Genomic DNA, 18,272 nt, shown 5'->3' on the forward strand with positions numbered 1-18,272 from the left:
CCCCACCTGCCCTGAATGACGGGTCACCACTGGTCTGTAGAGAGCTAGCCAATAGCCAATAAAAATGTGTCTATAGAGATAGCCAATAGCCAATAGCCAATAAAAATGTGTCTATAGAGATAGCCAATAAAAAGGGTTGCATGCACATGCAGCACAACATATTTCATAATTAGTAGGTCTATCAAACATGCCAGTCACTTTCTTTCTTTCTTTCTTTCTTTCTTTCTTTCTTTCTTTCTTTCTTTCTTTCTTTCTTTCTTTCTTTCTTTCTTTCTGTACAAGGGTAGGGTGGTATGGTCCCAGCTGTTGTCTGTCTTCCCCAGCTCTCCCAGAGGAGGCTCCCAGGTAGAACCATGCCGCTGCCACATGCCCCAACCCCAGGATCTGTGCTCCACATAGCAAACTACAGATTAGCAGCATGAGACACAGTGGGCAAAACACACTCATACAAGCTGTTATCATAGCAACAGTCTGTTCAGAAAGTGACAACGGCAAGGATGTTTTGCGTCATGTTTGAGCCGAAATGCATTATGATCTCGTTCAGTCAGCAATGTTGAGATGGCAAGTTGTGAAGGGACAATTCATATGTACAATTCTGAAGGCACAGCATGAACAGGCACAACAGGAGTATGTGTACCTTGCCATTTAAGCTCAATGTCCTCAATGCAAGGTCCAATCAATGTGCCAAGGCACATGTACTGGCACATTGATATCCCCTTGATTTGAGTACAGTTAAGGTACATGTTGTGCCTGTCAGATGTTTGCCACTGTGAATTTTACATATGAATTGGCCCTTCACAACCTGCCATCTCAACATGGCTGGGACATAAGGGTTAGTGTAGAGGGTAAACTGGGATTTTGTGAGTGGAACCTCAATTGCTTGCTGTTTGTCAGTAGCTAGATTTCCATCCAATTGGTGACAAATTTTCATGCAAATATTCAAAAATATGCAAAAATAAAATATGCACATTTTCCCACCAGAGATGTGTTTCCATTAAATTGACCTGATGCCTATAAAAGTATGTGCTTGATGACATAGTCCACATAAAACTTACTTTTGCGGTTAAATTCAAATGTAGCGAATAAAACATATAAGTTAACTGGGTTTCCATCGCATTTTCAGCTCTATTGGTGGTTTTGTCATAAAACATTTTGCGTTATAGAGCGAATGTTTCTATTCTGGTATTGACATGTGGGCTCTAGACAACAGTTTGCAGATACAGTGCATGTATAGCCAACACGTTGAGATTATTATGGACAAAGATTCGTTTTATTTGTCAAATGGCAGCCAAGCATCGATCATCATAAGACCCTCAATATTTATTGGAAAGGTGCATCAAGCTCATCACTGCACTTTCACCACCCTGTGAAGTTCATCATAATGTATTTAATCTGTAGCCTAATAAAGGGCATGCTTTCCCAAATCGTAGTGGGAGGACCACACATGTCATCCCGTGACTCAAAATGTACTCAAAATGACTCAAAATGTGATCAATATTTGCTCATAAAATCGTTTTTTTGTCAACATTTGGAAAGTTTACCGACAAATGTGCTGTTTCCATCAGGCCTGTCATACATTTTTTTATTCGACATACTGGAAACCTAATCAGCTGTCTTGACAGTACTGTAGCAAAATGTATCGTGTTCTGTGGTACAGGCTGCCACCCTCTGGATACATTCTGAACGGCATTGTAGTTGATTTCCATCTCACTTACAAATATTTAGGTAGCCTATTCTTAGAAGACTTCAACTCATTTCTAAAACTTTGTTACATTGCAAAGAAGAATTTCAGGTAAACAGCTGAAAAGCTATTGCTATAAATCGACTAGACTAATACTGTCCAATCGCGACTTGTGTTTTTATGACGTAAAATCAAGGTATGAAAAATGGCGGCTTTGTGTAGTGAGTTTGGCGATTTAGTTGAAATTAAAAAACAGCTGATCACTGTGATATCGCTTTGTAAAGAAAGAGGACTTGTACATAGCGTGAAATGGTAAGAAGCTCTATTGTTGATGTTATGATCATTGTATTTCTTTCAGTGAAGAATAGCTTCAGTTGGTGAACTCACACTTGTTAGCTAGCTAGCTTGCTAATGCTAACTAGCTATCCAACGATTAACTTGCAAGTCTTGTCAAATCTAGCCTATTTTTTTCAGACCGGTTCAGGCTCTTATTTTCTTAATACAGCTTCATATTGAAGTTGATAAAACATTGCGTTAACTACGTCAGTGATATCACCGATGGTTGTGTGAAATTATTTTAGGGCTTCAGAGTTGGCATTTGCCTTGGACCCCCTTCCCAAGAATGAATTACCTCCATCGGCAACTTTTACTGAGGTTTGTGGCTAAAGATAATATTTCCCTTATTAATGCATGAACAAGTTGCTTGTGTTTTTGAATTGAAGGCCATTTGAGTGATATGTACAATCTGTTACCTCTGTCATCCTGGTTGTAGGAGGATGGTCAGGACCTGGATGCTCTTGGCCTGGCCAAGTCCTACTTTGACCTGAAAGAGTATGACCGTGCTGCCTACTTCCTTCGCGGCTGCCGCAGCCAGAAAGCATACTTCCTGTACATGTACTCTCGATATCTGGTGAGGTGTTTCAATTCACAGCAACATCACCTCTAGAAATCTAGTTGTCAAAATGGGAATAGAGACAATACAATTGTCCAGAACACTTGTAACTCCTCAATGGGGGCCATCCAATGTAGCCTGTCATTTCAGGGATGTTGTCAAATTCTGACACTCATCTGTTTCCTTGGTTTCCAGTCTGGAGAAAAGAAGAAAGATGATGAGACTGTGGACAGCTTGGGTGAGGAGCCACCAAATAATGCCACCAAATAAAAGCATCAATGCCACCTAAATCAAAATTGTGTCTCACGACAGAGTTCAATGTCTTCCCTGTGGCTCAGTTGGTAGAGCATGGTGTTTGCAACGCCAGCATAGTGTGTGCAACGCCAGGGTTGTGGGTTCGATTCCCACGGGGGGCCAGTACAAAAACAAATGCATGAAATGAAATGAAATGTATGCATTCACTACTGTAAGTCGCTCTGGATAAGAGCGTCTGCTAAATGACTAAAATGTAAATGTCTTGATTTGTTGTTTTTGCCTGCTGTGATTGGCTGCAGGGCCTCTGGAGAAAGGTCAGGTGCGTAACGAGGCTCTGCGGGAGCTGAGGGTGGAGCTGAGTAAGAAACACAGTGCTGGAGAGCTGGAAGGATTCACTCTGTACCTGTAAGCACCTCGCACTCTCACACACACTCAAATCAAAATCAAATGTTATTTGTCATATGTGCTGACTACAACAACCTGTATTAAGCAGTGAAATGCTTACTTACAAGCCCTTACCAACAATGCTTTAATAATTTAAATAAGTGTTAAGTAAAAAAGAAAATTAAAGTAATAATTAAAGGGCAGCAGTAAAATAACAGTAGTGAGACTATATACAGGGGATACCGGTACAGAGTTAATGTGGAGGCTATATACAGGGGATACCGGTACAGAGTCAATGTGCGGGGCACCGGTTAGTTGAGGTAATATGTACATGTAGGTAGAGTTAAAGTGACTATGCATAGATTTATAAACAGAGAGTAGCAGCAGAGTAAAAGAGGGGTCTGGGTAGCCATTTGATTAGCTGTTCAGGAGTCTTATGGCTCCAGTACTGCTTGCCGTGCGGTAGCAGAGAGAACAGTCTATGACTAGGGTGGCTTGAGTCTTTGACAATTTTTAGGGCCTTCCTCTGACACTGCATGATATAGAGGTCCTGGATGGCAGGAAGCTTGGCCCCAGTGATGTACTGGGCCGTTTGCACTACCCTCTGTAGTGCCTTGCAGTCGGAGGCCGAGCAGTTTCCATACCAGGCAGTGATGCAACCAGTCAGGATCTGAGGACCCATGCAAAAACTTTTCAGTCTCCTGAGGGGGAATAGGCTTTGTCGTGCCCTCTTCACAACTGTCTTCGTGTGTTTGGACCATGATAGTTTGTTGGTGATGTGGACACCAAGGAATTTGAAACTCTCAACCTGGTCCACTGCAGCCCTGTCGATGAGCATGGGGGCGTGCTTGGTCCTCTTTTTCCTGTAGTCCACAATCATCTCCTTTGTCTTGATCACATTGAGGGATAGGTTGTTGTCCTGGCACCACACGACCAGGTCTCTTACAACCTCCCCCATATACGTGTACAGTGAGTCTTTAACCTCACAAACCTGTGCGTTTGTGCAGGTATGGGGTGGTTCTGCGTAAGCTGGATCTACTGAAGGAGGCGGTAGAAGTGTTTGTGGAGGCGACCCATGCCTTACCTCTACACTGGGGAGCGTGGCTGGAGCTCTGTAACCTCATCACCAACATTGACATGGTAATACACACACACACATACACACACAGATAATTTCTCCTCTGTACCCACTACAGTAGTTCCCAGATCTACTGGACTACATTACATGTCAATGAACTTATATAGAATATTACAATGATATACTTGTGGCTCCTCTCTCCTCTCGTCAGCTGAAGTCCCTGTCTCTGCCAGACTGCTGGATCAGAGACTTCTTCATGGCCCACATGTACACAGAGCTGCAGATGATCAAAGAGGCCCTGCAGAAATACCAGAGTCTGATTGAGTCCGGCTTCTCCAAGAGCACGTATATCATCTCACAGATTGCTGTGGCCTACCACAACATTCGAGGTCTGTCAAGTCAATAAAGTAATATGAAGAAACATTCTGCTAGGTATTTTCTTTCCTCTATTCAGTTTCACACCTATGCTTTTCTTTGTCATAGATATTGACCAGGCTCTGGCTCTGTTCAATGAGTTGCGGGAGCAGGATCCCTTTCGCATTGAGAACATGGACACGTTCTCCAACCTGCTATACGTCCGTGTGAGACCCCACTTAATTGACTGTCTCCATCTGTCGGGCTCTGTCTTTATGAACATGTCTGACTGTCTGTTGTGTTTCCACAGAGCATGAAGCCAGAGCTCAGCTACCTGGCCCACAACCTGGTGGAGATAGACAAGTACAGGGTAGAAACCTGCTGTGTCATCGGTAAGGATTCTGCCACTACACAGCTAAACAGGACTGAGAAGAAAAAAAAAGCAGGACAGAAAACCACACCTCTTCTCAAGTCAAAGCCGGACATAAACACCCTTACCAGAACTCTTTACTATGTTCAGTAATCACAGACAGACCTTTCAAGACTTAAGAAGTACAACCAACTCTACCTACAGGTGATATGTTATGTTTCTAACGAGTGTATTCTGTCTGTCCTGTGTGTAGGTAACTACTACAGCCTGCGGTCGCAGCATGAAAAGGCAGCGCTGTACTTCCAGAGGGCTCTGAAGCTGAACCCTCGCTGCCTGGGAGCCTGGACTCTGATGGGCCACGAGTACATGGAGATGAAGAACACCTCTGCTGCCATCCAGGCCTACAGGTCAGACTGACTGTCCACTATGGCATGGCTTAGAGCTGGGACAATAAACCAAAAATTATGGCTACTGACCCAATCAGTCATTTATCGAGGACATTTTACTGATATTGATAGTAATGAGTAATTTTTACTTGAGAAATGTGAAGTTTGCTAGGGCTATTTCAAACAGGACAATTTATAGCTACAACATTCAAAATAGTAGTGGTTTAATATAAAGAAATAACTGGTGCACACCACACTGGCATTACTGATCCTATGGGTCTGAGAGAGTTGTGCTCCATGCTTTTCTATTTCTGTGTATGTTTTCTTTGTTGGTCAGGCACGCTATTGAAGTGAACAAACGAGACTACCGTGCCTGGTATGGCCTGGGACAGACCTATGAGATCCTCAAGATGCCATTCTATTGTCTTTACTACTATCGAAAGGCCCACCAGCTCAGGTGTGTGTTTGAGTAAAAACCAAGGTAGAGGGTTCTGTTGTCAGTGGGTGCTTGGTATCGTGTAGTAAAGTCTATTACCAAATCCTTACATACTGTAGTGTGAATGACGTGTCACTGTGGCCCTCAGGCCCAATGACTCTCGTATGCTGGTTGCTTTGGGAGAGAGCTACGAGAAACTTTCACAGCACGTCGAGGCAAAGAAGGTTAGCAACAGCAGCATTCTCTCTACCATTTATTTTTCATTTTCCTGTAGATTTGAATGTAATATATGAACCACTGCTGTGATCTGTCATTAAGTTTTATTCTTCCTTTTTGTCCAGTGTTACTGGAGGGCGTACTCTGTGGGGGACGTGGAGAGAATGGCTCTACTGAAACTGGCAAAGTATGGACATCAAAGCATGTATATGTGTGGGTCCACTTAATGCTGTGTTGAGACTTTTATATTCCCTAATACATATGTATGTTGACAGACTTCACGAGCAGCTTAATGAGTCTGACGATGCGGCCCAGTGTTACATCATCTACATCCAAGACATCTTCTCCTGTGGGGTGAGCAACCCTGTGTGTGTGTGTGTGTGTGTGTGTGTGTGTGTGTGTGTGTGTGTGTGTGTGTGTGTGTGTGTGTTTATATTACACACACAGTACCAGTCAAGTTTGGACACACCTACTCATTCAAGGGTTTTTCTTTATTTTTACTATTTTCTACATTGTAGAATAATAGTGAAAACATCAAAACTAAGAAATAACACATATGGAATCATGTAGTAACCAAAAACGTGTTAAACAAGTCAAAATATATTTTATATTCTTCAAAGTAGCCTTGATGACAGCTTTGCACACTCTTGGCATTCTCTCAACCAGCTTCATGAGGAATGCTTTTCCAATAGTCTTGAATGAGTTCCCACATATGCGGAGCACTTGTTGGCTGCTTTTACGTCACTCTGCGGTCCCCCACTTCCCAAATCATCTCAATTGGGTTGAGGTCAGGTGATTGTGGAGGCCAAGTCAACTGATGCAGCACTACATCACTCTTCTTATTGGTCAAATAGTCCTTACACAACCTGGAGGTGTGTTTTGGGTCATTGTCCTTTTGAAAAACTAATTATTGTCCCACTAAGTGCAAACCAGATGGGATGGTGTATTGCTGCAGAATGTTGTGGTAGCCATGCTGGTTAAGTGTGCCTTGAATTCTAAATAAATCACTGATAGTGTCACCAGCAAAGCACCATCACACCTCCTCCATGCTTCACGGTGGGAACCACACATGCGGAGATCATCCGTTCACCTACTCTGCGTTTCACAAAGACACGGCAGTTGGAACCAAAAATCGCAAATTTGGACTCATCAGACCAAAGGACAGATTTTCACCTGTCTAATGTCCATTGCTCGTGTTTCTTGGCCCAAGCAAGTCTCTTCTTTTTATTGGTGTCTTTTAGTAGTGGTTTCTTTGCAGCAATTTGACCATGAAGGCCTGATTCACGCAGTATCTTCTGAACAGTTGATGTTGAGATGTGTCTGTTACTTGAACTCTGTGAAGCATTTATTTGGGCTGCAATCTGAGGTGCAGTTAACTCTAATGAACTTATCCTCTGCAGCAGAGGTAACTCTGGGTCTTCCTTTCCTGTGGCGGTCCTCATGAGAGAGTTTCATCATAGCGTTGATGGTTTTGCGACTGTACTTGAAGAAACTTTCAAAGTTCTTGAAATGTTCTGGATTGACTGACCTTCATGTCTTAAAGTAATGATGGACTGTCATTTTTCTTTGCTTATTTGAGATGTTCTTGCCATAACATGGACTTTGGTCTTTAACCAAACACTTTTTGGGTTCTACATGATTCCATATGTGTAATTTTTTTCATTTTGATGTCTTCACTATTATTCTACAATGTAGAAAATAGTAAAAATAAATAAAAACCCTTGAATGAGTAGGTGTGTCCAAACTTTTGACTGGTACTGTATGTAAATGTGATATTTCAATTTTTTTGCATTGTTATTATGAGGGTATTGTGTGTAGATTGATGAGGGGGAAAAACTATTTCATCAATTTTAGAATAAGGCTGTAATGTAACAAAGTGGAAAAAGTCAAGGGGTCTGAGTACTTTCTGAATGCACTGTATCTGTTTTACTGTTTAGAAATTAAAGCACTTTATGTATTTAGTCACCCCATTTGAAGTTGTCATAAATATTTGGACAAATTCACTTAGTGTTTTTGAGTATGGTATTTGGTCACATTCCTAGAATGCAATGGCTACATTACATAAAACTAGTGCTTGTTGGATGCAATTGCACTTTGTTTTGGATTATGTTGTGCCCAATAGAAATTAATGGTAAAAATGTTTTGTCATTTCGGAGTAACTTTTAATGTAAATAAGAATAGAATGTTTCTGAACACTTCTACATTTTAATGTGGATACTACCAGGATTGCAGATAATCATGAATGAATTGTGACTAATGATGGGTGAGAAAGTTAGACACATTATTTACCATTCATTTCTATTGGGCACAACAATCAAAAACAACAAAGTGCAAATGCATCCAACAAGTTTGTAGTCATTGCGTGCTAGGAATATGGGACCAAATCTAAACTTCTAACAATTTTATTCACAATAGGTGAATTTGTCGAAATATTTATGCCTTCAAATAGGGCGACTAGATACAAATTACTTTAATTTCTAAACGGTAAAACACCCTCAAATAAAAGGTAACATTGTGTACTGTCACTTCATATAAAACATTTTATCGCAAATCCAAAATGCTGGAGTATTTGGCCAGCATTCTGCTGGCCAAATACTCCAGCAAATACTCCAGCAAAATGCTGGAGTATTTGGCCAGCAGCATGGCCAGGTGGACTGGGGACAGCAAGGTGGACTGCTCCTTGCTGTCCCCTGTCCACCTGGCCATGCTGCTGCTCCAGTTTCAACTGTTCTGCCTGCGGCTACGGAACCCTGACCTGTTCACCGGACGTGCTTGTTGCACCCTCGACAACTACTATGATTATTATTATTTGACCATGCTGGTCATTTATGAACATTTTAACATCTTGACCATGTTCTGTTATAATATCCACCCGGCACAGCCAGAAGAGGACTGGCCACCCCTCATAGCCTGGTTCCTCTCTAGGTTTCTTCCTAGGTTTTTGGCCTTTCTAGAGTTTTTCCTAGGGAGTTTTTCCTAGCCACCATGCTTCTTTCACATGCATTGCTTGCCGTTTGGGGTTTTAGGCTGGGTTTCTGTACAGCACTTTGAGATTTCAGCTGATATATGAAGGGCTATATAAATAAATTTGATTTGAGTATTGAGCCAAATTGTTATGTGGGTTATTGCATAGGTATGTTTGTACCATTGAGTCAGTCTAGGACCAGTCCCTGTGTTGGCACAGCTGGGGGCATATTCATTACGCCGATTCTGTTGCATAACGTTTATTCAAACGGAAGCAAACAGAGACCTACCTAACTTTGTTCAATGGAAACTCGTTTTGCTCAGTTTGCTTGCGTTTTCGTTCAACTGTAAACGGTTTCCATTATGAATATGCACCTGGAGTTAGTGAAACGTTTGTGCTTACAGGAGCAGCTGGAGCATGCAGAGGTGAGCACGGCCCTGCGTTACCTTGGCCAGTACTACTTCAAGAACAAACTTTATGATGAGGCTTCACTGTGTGCACAACGTTGCTGTGACTACAATGACGTAAGCAATGCCTCCAGTTGAACTGTTGTCCGTGGGGAAAAAGTGTCCCATCATATCGAAATATATCTACATACACTACTGCTTGTCCGGTACAGCTAAAGTGTCAGTCCTGTTGGAGTTGCAGACCAGATTTATGGTGCTGGCTGATTGCTTTGGTGTCCCTCTACAGGCACGTGAGGAAGGCAAGGCTCTACTCAGACAGATCTCCCAGGTCAGAGACCATATGGAGGCCTCATCCACAGACCTGTTTGGACCGCTGTCCTCCAACAACACCCCTGTTAGGAGGGTGTCTCCCCTCGATCTGTCCTCCTTCTCCCCCTGACACACCACCCCACTGGCTAGCTGAAAGCTCTGCATCACTTTGACTAATGGGACAATCTCATCTCTGCCTTATATCCTGTTGGTTCCATGTACAGTTATGGTGAATTAGTACTTAATGCCATAGAGGGAGACTGAATGTCTACCCTTATACATAATGTAAATATTTTCTGTGTATGTTTACATGTCGGTGCAGCAGTTGCCATCCTGCTTTTGAATATGAAAGAATTCTCTGAACCATTGACAGGTGGGAGTGTCATTAAATCAATGGAAAGTAACATTAGCATGCAGTTAGAATAAATGCTTTTTTTTTTACAAGAATTTATAAATTTCACTGTTGCACCAAAGTATATTGAAAGACGACAAACATTGAAAGCAAAACCTTTACATTAGAATGCAATTGAAACATTTAAACTAAATAATGTCTAATAGTAACTCTTAAAGCACTTTAGCAGGAGGTAATATGTGCATCAGTCCTCATTCAACCAGAATCTAATGTTACCCTGCATTTTGACAAACATTTATCAGATCAGAAACTGAAAAGTTGTAGCATTGTGTTTAATACTCAGGTATACCAGAGTCCACTACAAAAACAACTTTTGCATTCATAAGGAAGATAGCAGTGCAGATACTGTAGTAACACTTGAAATAAAAAAGGCATTTAAAAACAATTGTTTGCATAACGGTAGAGGATAAAATCAGCATCCTGACTTTTAGTTCTCAAGTCAGCACTTGGTAACCCTGTACCTGCCAGAGGGGCCAGGACTTGGGGGAGGGGACTGTTGGCGGGAGCGAAGGATCCGTGAGTAGGGTGTGGTTTGAGGTTCTCGGGGGCGTCCCTGTTGTCTGCTTCGTGACGGGGTGTGTTGTGGGAAAAGGGAGCGGAAGAAGTGTCGTTTCTCTGGGGGCTGGTTCTCAGCGTTGCCTGCTGCCCCACATCCCCTCTTCTGACAGGAGCCGGGAGTAGCAGAGGCCGAGCCACAGGGGGGCATCTGACCCATCTGGGCCAGTGTCTCCGCCTTCCTCCTCAGGTCAGCCTTGACCAGCAGCAGGCCGTTCTGTAGCTCTACCAGGGTCTGGTCCTGAGGGAGTGGACAGGGTGAGGGGTGGACAGGGTTCTCTTCTTTACATTGGGGGGGGGGGGGGGGGCTACGAAGTCTACCTCCCACAGATTTCCAGTTGAATACATGCTTTTTCAAAGTGGCAGAAACACACCAACTAGTAGCAGCCCTCCCCTGCCTAGGATCACTAAGAACAAAGTGTTCCCCTGCCTAGGATCACTAAGAACAAAGTGTTCCCCTCCCCTGCCTAGGATCACTAAGAACAAAGTGTTCCCCTCCCCTGCCAAGGAATGAAGTCCTATTGAATTCTATAGGTGTGTACCTGTTTGGCCAGTGTGTGGTCTGCAGCAGTGAGCGCATGGCGCAGCCTCTCCCCACCAGTGTTGCGGCAGCATGCCCTCTCTCCAGACTGCAGGTTCAGACCCAGCCTCTGCAGGTCCAGACGCAACTGACGCAGGTTCTGCAGCAGAGGCACAAACATGTTAAAATCCCAGCAATAGTTATAGTGTTTAATACAAAAAGGTACGGCGGTAATGTGAGAGGAGACTACGCCCCTGGCTGGAGTACCGACCCTCTGGCCCTCCCCCAGCTTGCGGTCGGCAGCGTTGGTCAGGGCGTCGGAGTGCTCTGGTGGTGTGAGCTGCCCCTGGACGCGCCTCAGTTCTGGAAGAGAGTTAGTTATAAAGACCCGTGCCATTTGCCAATCAATCATCTAGACTTCCCTCGTTCCCAATTGTCCTGGTCCTCCCTCTCCTCTTACCTTGTGTTTTCTCCAGCAGCTCAGTACGACACTGGTCCAGCTCAGCCCTCACTCTGCACAGCTCTCCTGTGGTTGTGGAGGCCAGGCGCTGGGAGCGACGGGGCGTGGGACCCTCAGCCTCTCCCCCCAGGGCTAGGGGTGGGAAGAGGGGGAGCGGGGCTGGCTCTGCTAGGGACACACCTCCCTTTTTCTCCAGGGCTGCAGTCAGTGCCTCAATCTGTTCATCACGCTCCTAGGATGGGGGGGGAAGGTGGAAAGGAATCAACCATCTGTAGCATAGAAAACTCTATTCTAAACCCACTGAAAGACCTGATAACTTCATCTACAGACTGTCCTATCCCTCACCTCTATTTCCTGGTTGTAATATCTCTTGAGGCTTTTCTGCAGGTTGTTGATCTTGTCCTCAAACCTCTCCTCCATCAGAGCCTTCTCTGTCTCCAGGGTCTGGCTGAAGTCCTTCTCCATACCAGAGATGACCTCCATCATCTCAGAGAACACCTGCTCTCTGATGGTGGCCTCCAGCACCTCCTTCTCTTCCCGCTGCCTCTGCACCTCTCTCTTTAGTACCTCGATGGCCCGCAGCAGAGCCTGAACACAGCACAGACCCAGTCAGTCATTGAGGTCCAACACACACAAGTTGACATTTCATTCAGTGGGACGGAGGACATACATCTGAATCAAACATGGTGATGTCCCCATCTTCATCACTGTCCTCGTCTTCCTCAATCAGAGTGCTGTCATTGGAGTGAGGCTGGGGCTCCCGCAGCAGGGACAGGATGTAGGCCACCCGGGTCTTGGTGGATGGCCCATGGACCAGCTGAGAGAGGAGACCGACGACAGAGGTCACAACCACACCCACTGAATATTTATCTGAAACCAAGGCTGTATTATTAACTGCAAGGCGAGAGCTGTTTGTACCTGTGTGGCGATGGCAGAGAACTTGAGGGCCTGCAGGGTCTCGTCGTAGGTAGAGGCACAGGGGTTGATGTTGACCACCATGCTGGAGCGCCCGCGGCCGCAGAAGAAGCCCTGGAGGACCCGGGTCAGTTTACTGTCTCTGAACGGCACCACCTGAGGGGGTCGCGACCTGTAGGGACAGGAGAACGTGTCATCTGGACAGTACAATGCTGGGATGCATTTAATTTACATTTGATGAATTCCTCTTGTTTAGATGTGTGTGTGGCCTACTTGTTGTTCTGGTTGTGCCTCAGAGCAGCGATACAGCGGCCCAGGGTGTGGAGGGAGGTGTTGATATTGTTGGCCTCCTTCATCCTCTCCTCGTTGCGCTGGTCCTTACAACGCTCTGAGCCAGCCAGGTCACAGACAGACAGCCTAGTGGGACAGAATCACTATTATACTAATGCTAGATCAGACAGCCTAGTGGGACAGAATCACTATTATACTAATGCTAGATCAGACAGCCTAGTGGGACAGAATCACTATTATACTAATGCCAGGTCACAGACAGACAGCCTAGTGGGACAGAATCACTATTATACTAATGCTAGGTCACAGACAGCCTAGTGGGACAGAATCACTATTATACTAATGCTAGGTCACAGACAGCCTATTGGGACAGAATCACTATTATACTAATGCTAGATCACAGACACCCTATTGGGACAGAATCACTATTATACTAATGCTAGGTCACAGACAGCCTATTGGGACAGAATCACTATTATACTAATGCTAGATCACAGACAGCCTAGTGGGACAGAATCACTATTATACTAATGCTAGGTCACAGACAGCCTAGTGGGACAGAATCACTACTACTACCACCACCAATGTCAGATCAGACAGAACACTCAGGATAAGACAGTGGGTTGGAGAATGAGAAGCCTGGATGGGACGTACTCGCTGACACGTGTGGCCTGGCCCTGGTCAGCCTCTGGGTGGACGTGCAGGATCCGGGTGGAGAAGATGCTGTGGCTGCGGCTGGAGTTGTGGTTGAGGTGAGTGCTGGCAAAGCTCTGGTTCCTCCGGCCAGCCCGGAGCACTCTCCAAGCCTCCACTGCACTGCGGACCTGCACCCAGGTGAGATCTGCACAACACAAAAACAAAGGTCAGTAATGTGAATAAACTACAATGAAAAACATTAATACTATCTACATATTAGATATTATCTACAAGCATGTTCATAGTGAATGTGTGTTACCCTTGACGTAAGGGTTCCCCTGCTTGTCATCACTCAGCCGCAGGATGGCCCTCTTCTTAGGCTGGAGGCAGGGTGGAGCCTCAAGCAGGTCATACAGGAACTCATTGTAGATCTCGTAGAAGGACACCCACACAGAGAACTGAACCCCCTCCTCCAGCTCCTCCCCTCCGCTGTGAGACAGGCTGTCTGGCTCCAGACACACACTGTCAGAGTCTGCTGGGAGACAAGGGCGTGTTAAGCAGTGACCACACAACCTCCAGGATTATACTCTACATACTACCAATGCCTATATTAAAAAAGCAGCTTTGTAAAGCGGTGTAAATGCTGTATAGGTCTAAATCTAGACTTGGCTTCAGGGCCCACCAGGCGTCAGAGAGCAGAGTCATGTTACACTCTGAATGCCCTCACCCTCTAGCTGGGTGGCGATATGGCTGGTTATGGAGTGTCCACCGATGCCGCTGTCCCAGGTACTAGTGCCGCCTCGCATCCGAGAAGTCATGCCATCCTCCTGTGATAGAGAAGACACAGGGAGAGGTGAACGTGGCATCGTGACTTAGTTGACAAATGATTCCAGAGTGATTTGTGCTTCTGTTTCCCTCACATCTTTGAGCAGAGAGTCTCTGCGGATCTCCTCAGCCCGGACCTCACCGGCGTCCAGCTGGCGTACCTCCTGGTAGAGGACAGGCTTGAGGTCCATGGCCCCGTAGAGACGGCCCTGCAACTTCCTGAACAAAGACACCAGGGCCCGGGGCAGGAGGCCCGCCTCACGACCCACTCCTACAGGGGAAAGGTCACGTCAGTACTTTGTGGTACCCATCTCCACTGTATACTTAGCAAACAGCTAAACCAAGAGTGAAAATGTCTAGCTTTCTGTGGTTACATCAACCAATCCTATCTCACCCTGAATAGTGTAGGTCTTGCCAGAGTTGGTGACACCATATGTGTAGAGGAGCCGACTCTCTCCACGAAGCACATCTCTCACCATCTCCTTCATGGTGCTCTCGAAGAAGTCCTGCTGTTTGGTCTCTGGACCAAAGATCTAGAGGTACACATGAAACGACATCTGTGATCTGTGTATATTATAATGTAGTATGTGTCATAGTATAGTCTTATCTCTCAGGTCTTGTGTGAAGGTGAAACTGTACCTGTGAGAAGCTGAACTTGTGCATGCTCTGGGCGACTCCCCTCTCTGCACTCTTCATGTTCTGGGAGTCTTTGGGGGCTTTGAGCATCAGGCTCTCTTCGTTTTGCACACACACAGAGCCCTGAAATGAGAAGAGGGGAAATCTCACCTGTCTCACAAGTACTTCAAAGTTGACATGGAGAATAGGATGGAATTTAGAGTGCAGATCGTACCTGTTCCTCTCCTCTTTCCTTCTCTCCCTCAGTCAGGGGGCGGATACGCAGAAACACCTTCACTTTGTCAGTGTTCCCCTCACCACCGCTGCCTTGTCTGATCACCCCTGGCTTTGCCAATGCTTTCTGAATATTGGAGGAAAGAAAGTGGTGATAGTACTGTTCTGTGATGAACAGCATTGTTGAACATGTTCATACTATAGGCCTATCACTGACCCCCCCCCCTTGTGTAAATCAGCTACACACTTAGAAAGTTCCAATGGAAATCTGTGTTTTTGGCGCAAAATGTTTATGAATGTACAAATGACAAGCAAAAAATGTCATACAGGATTGATAGGTCAGTTAGAGGGAGTAGTCCCTAAGCCAACAGCTTGTGTAACGTCTGACCAGAGAATAAAGCATTCATGTTTGTGAGTAATAAAGCACTTGTGAAAAGATGGCCCGTCTCATTGCCTTGTGACAAATCACTGCAACCAATAAATAACTGTCTAGAGTCTACCCTAATGCCCGTTGCAAAGAAAATGACAGTCTGGGAAAACTGAAACACTGTCCAACTTCACTGTCTTCAAAAAGAGTTGTATCAAGTGTTGCAGAATAGTCAGTGATGAAAGGTGTCTCTAAATAAGCCGTGACCACAATGTAGTGGTGTGCTACCTATTAACATTACATTCACTGATAAACAAGTACTGGTAGGCCTGTAATAAAGGAACCTTAAATATGTCTTGAGTGCAGAGTGTTATGAGTTCAGTCAGAGCTAAGGCCTCACCTCTCTGATGGATGGCCGAGGTTCTAGTCCAGGGGAGATGATGGAGATCTCAGGCAGAGTCACTTCGTTCAGTCGTTGTCCTACCAAGCCGCCGATGTCAGCTGCCGTGGATTCAAACACAGCCATGCCCCCCTCCTCCTCGTCAGACAGGACTCCACACGGAGATGCCATAGACAACGCCATAACCTGTTGGGTGACTGAATTGAGATTCTGGGATCACAGAGCTGTCAAGAGTGAGTGAAATCTACATCAACACGTTTTCCAGGTTTACTAAAATAACTTTCATATGTAGAAAAGGGAGGAAGGGAAGCGCTGCTAAGGTACACAGTAGTAGGTTTTGGTAGACAGAAGGTGCTCTTTGGTAAAGGGGTAAATTGGTCATCAAAAAGAAAGGAGGACCAAGGCACTCTTCATATAATGAATTAAAATGCCTTTATTTGTAAGGTATTTTCAATGGAAATGTTCAACTGGTCTGGCATGTTGAACATGCCATACAAATAAAGGCATTTTAATTCATTATATGAAGAGTGCCTTGATCCTCCTTTTTGACATCTTTCATGTGTATTTTACATTTTAGTCATTTAAAAACTTACAGTAATGATTGCATACATTTTAAGCATTTTTTTCGTACTAGTCCCCCATGGGAATCTAACCCACAACCCGGCGCGTTATGCTCTACCAACTGAGCTACACGGGACTATGTAACTTGTTACAAGGCAATCTGATTAGAAGGGAACCTTGGATGACTCGGGGCCAAAAGTCAAGTTTGCTGGTCTGCAAAAGACTGGTGTTTATTCTAGAGGGTTAACTAGGCCAGTTTGTTTCAGATCTAAAAGTGGTTTAAAGTCCAAAGTCCCACCTCGCGTGCTAGATTCAGCCACTTCCATGCCTCAATCCCAAATGAAATTATGCCATTACTGATATTTTTAGACATCTGAATACATTAGCTACAGGGCTGCTGCTGCAGTGTTGAAAACGTGGCCAAAACTTTTGAACCAACATAAAGCAATCCATTGGCTGGCTTGGTGATTGGCAGGTACACGCAAACAGACTAACTGCTTTGTCTAACTAAACTGCCTCGGTAACTAACAGTTAACTAGCAAATAGTTTCTTAATTAAGATGTGTTGCATTTAATTTACAAAATAAAAATACATTTGTAACGCGCTTTTCATTGTACAATAATAATCTCAAATGCACTAACGTTACCTAGCAAGCGCTGATTAACGTTAGCAAAAACAAGATAATTTAGCTGGCTAACGTTCGCCATTTATCTAGCAAAGGTATTTCGCTTCAGGTAACGTTAGTTTCATCAAGTGAATGCTCTAATTCTACAGTAAATCAAATTACCTCGTCAGTCGCGGTGAGTTATCTTCGTAAATGCAACCACCCCCCCAAAAAACGACTCTTTTAAACAGAAACAACTTGCTCTATCTAGCCATGAAATGATACTTGACGATGCCCCTTGTTTTGTGCATAGACACCTCACTCAAAGGCGTCCACTGAATCAACCAATTCAAACATCGCGCTTCCTGTGCACAACCAATCACAGGATAAAGATTACACAGACGCCACACAGACCTTGACCAATAGGAAGCTCGTAACTACAGACAAAAATGACTAGAGGAATGCGAATTTAGAAAGTGTTTATTTGATCATTTGAATGTTTTAGCTAGTTATGTGTGTGTTATTTTATATCTACAAATGTTCTAATACTGTTATATAGGAAAATGCCATTGCATGGACCCTAGCCCTGGATTAAAAATCATCCGGTTCTAGTCCAGGGCGAGGTTTACATTTGGTTTACTCAAAAATTGTAGAACTAATCTGTTATCTGTGGTTTAGTCTGTTCTGGGTCCGGGAAACTAGCCCTATACATCTATGGGGGGAACTGCTGACAAACCAGTGACTGTGATTACAGAGCAAGCAATTGTGCGTACAGGGATGGGATTATCCCATTTCTGCCACAAGAGTAGCGATTCAGGTTTGAACAGAAAACTTGAACCAGGCAGGCAGCATCCCTGTAGGCAAAGAATAAGCACACAGCCATAAATGTCCTGACTCCCGACCTCTTGGTAGAATACTTTTATTTTTTATTTTTTTCATGTTTTTGGAACAGGGCGTTCCATTGAGACCAGGTCTCTTTTGCAAGGGAGCCCTGCATTTTACAATTACACTACAAATAACACGGGAAATACACCAGAATATAATAATACAAAGAGAATACAGAAAAATAAAGCACACTCAGGAAAAACAATCACATTTCTCAGCAAACTGTTTTTCAACATACAGACAGCAATTAAAATAAATC

The 18,272-nt window shown here is 44.4% G+C and overlaps 2 protein-coding genes across 3 annotated transcripts; one reads left to right on the forward strand and one right to left on the reverse strand.

The window, feature by feature from the left end:
• Nucleotides 1-1,699: 1,699 nt before the first annotated feature.
• On the forward strand, nucleotides 1,700-10,142 carry LOC115204429 (cell division cycle protein 23 homolog). Its single transcript, XM_029769988.1, has 16 exons — nucleotides 1,700-1,993; nucleotides 2,263-2,335; nucleotides 2,454-2,591; nucleotides 2,769-2,811; nucleotides 3,128-3,233; nucleotides 4,220-4,352; nucleotides 4,502-4,679; nucleotides 4,774-4,871; nucleotides 4,955-5,036; nucleotides 5,268-5,421; nucleotides 5,738-5,857; nucleotides 5,985-6,060; nucleotides 6,178-6,239; nucleotides 6,328-6,406; nucleotides 9,422-9,541; nucleotides 9,711-10,142. Exons 1-16 carry the CDS (start codon nucleotides 1,887-1,889, stop codon nucleotides 9,861-9,863), a joined length of 1,722 nt encoding a protein of 573 aa, XP_029625848.1. The 5' UTR covers nucleotides 1,700-1,886; the 3' UTR covers nucleotides 9,864-10,142.
• A 261-nt stretch (nucleotides 10,143-10,403) lies between these two features.
• Nucleotides 10,404-17,463, reverse strand: kif20a (kinesin family member 20A). 2 transcript variants are annotated; one of them, XM_029769980.1, is made up of 17 exons: nucleotides 17,312-17,463; nucleotides 15,964-16,160; nucleotides 15,198-15,323; nucleotides 14,987-15,106; nucleotides 14,742-14,880; nucleotides 14,443-14,618; nucleotides 14,250-14,349; nucleotides 13,842-14,054; nucleotides 13,541-13,727; nucleotides 12,869-13,012; nucleotides 12,599-12,767; nucleotides 12,351-12,497; nucleotides 12,026-12,268; nucleotides 11,681-11,912; nucleotides 11,492-11,583; nucleotides 11,243-11,380; nucleotides 10,404-10,941 (listed from the first exon to the last, which is right to left on the reverse strand). In XM_029769980.1, the coding sequence occupies exons 2-17, from the start codon at nucleotides 16,144-16,146 to the stop codon at nucleotides 10,585-10,587; spliced, it is 2,766 nt and encodes a 921-aa protein (XP_029625840.1). In that variant the 5' UTR covers nucleotides 16,147-16,160; nucleotides 17,312-17,463; the 3' UTR covers nucleotides 10,404-10,584. The 2 variants fall into 2 exon arrangements, with proteins under 2 accessions (XP_029625840.1, XP_029625841.1); XM_029769981.1 differs by having other exon boundaries at nucleotides 15,964-16,149; nucleotides 17,312-17,453.
• Between the last annotated feature and the right edge of the window lie 809 nt (nucleotides 17,464-18,272).

Source organism: Salmo trutta, chromosome 12, assembly GCF_901001165.1.
Source record: "Salmo trutta chromosome 12, fSalTru1.1, whole genome shotgun sequence".
NCBI classification, from domain to species: Eukaryota; Metazoa; Chordata; class Actinopteri; order Salmoniformes; family Salmonidae; genus Salmo; species Salmo trutta.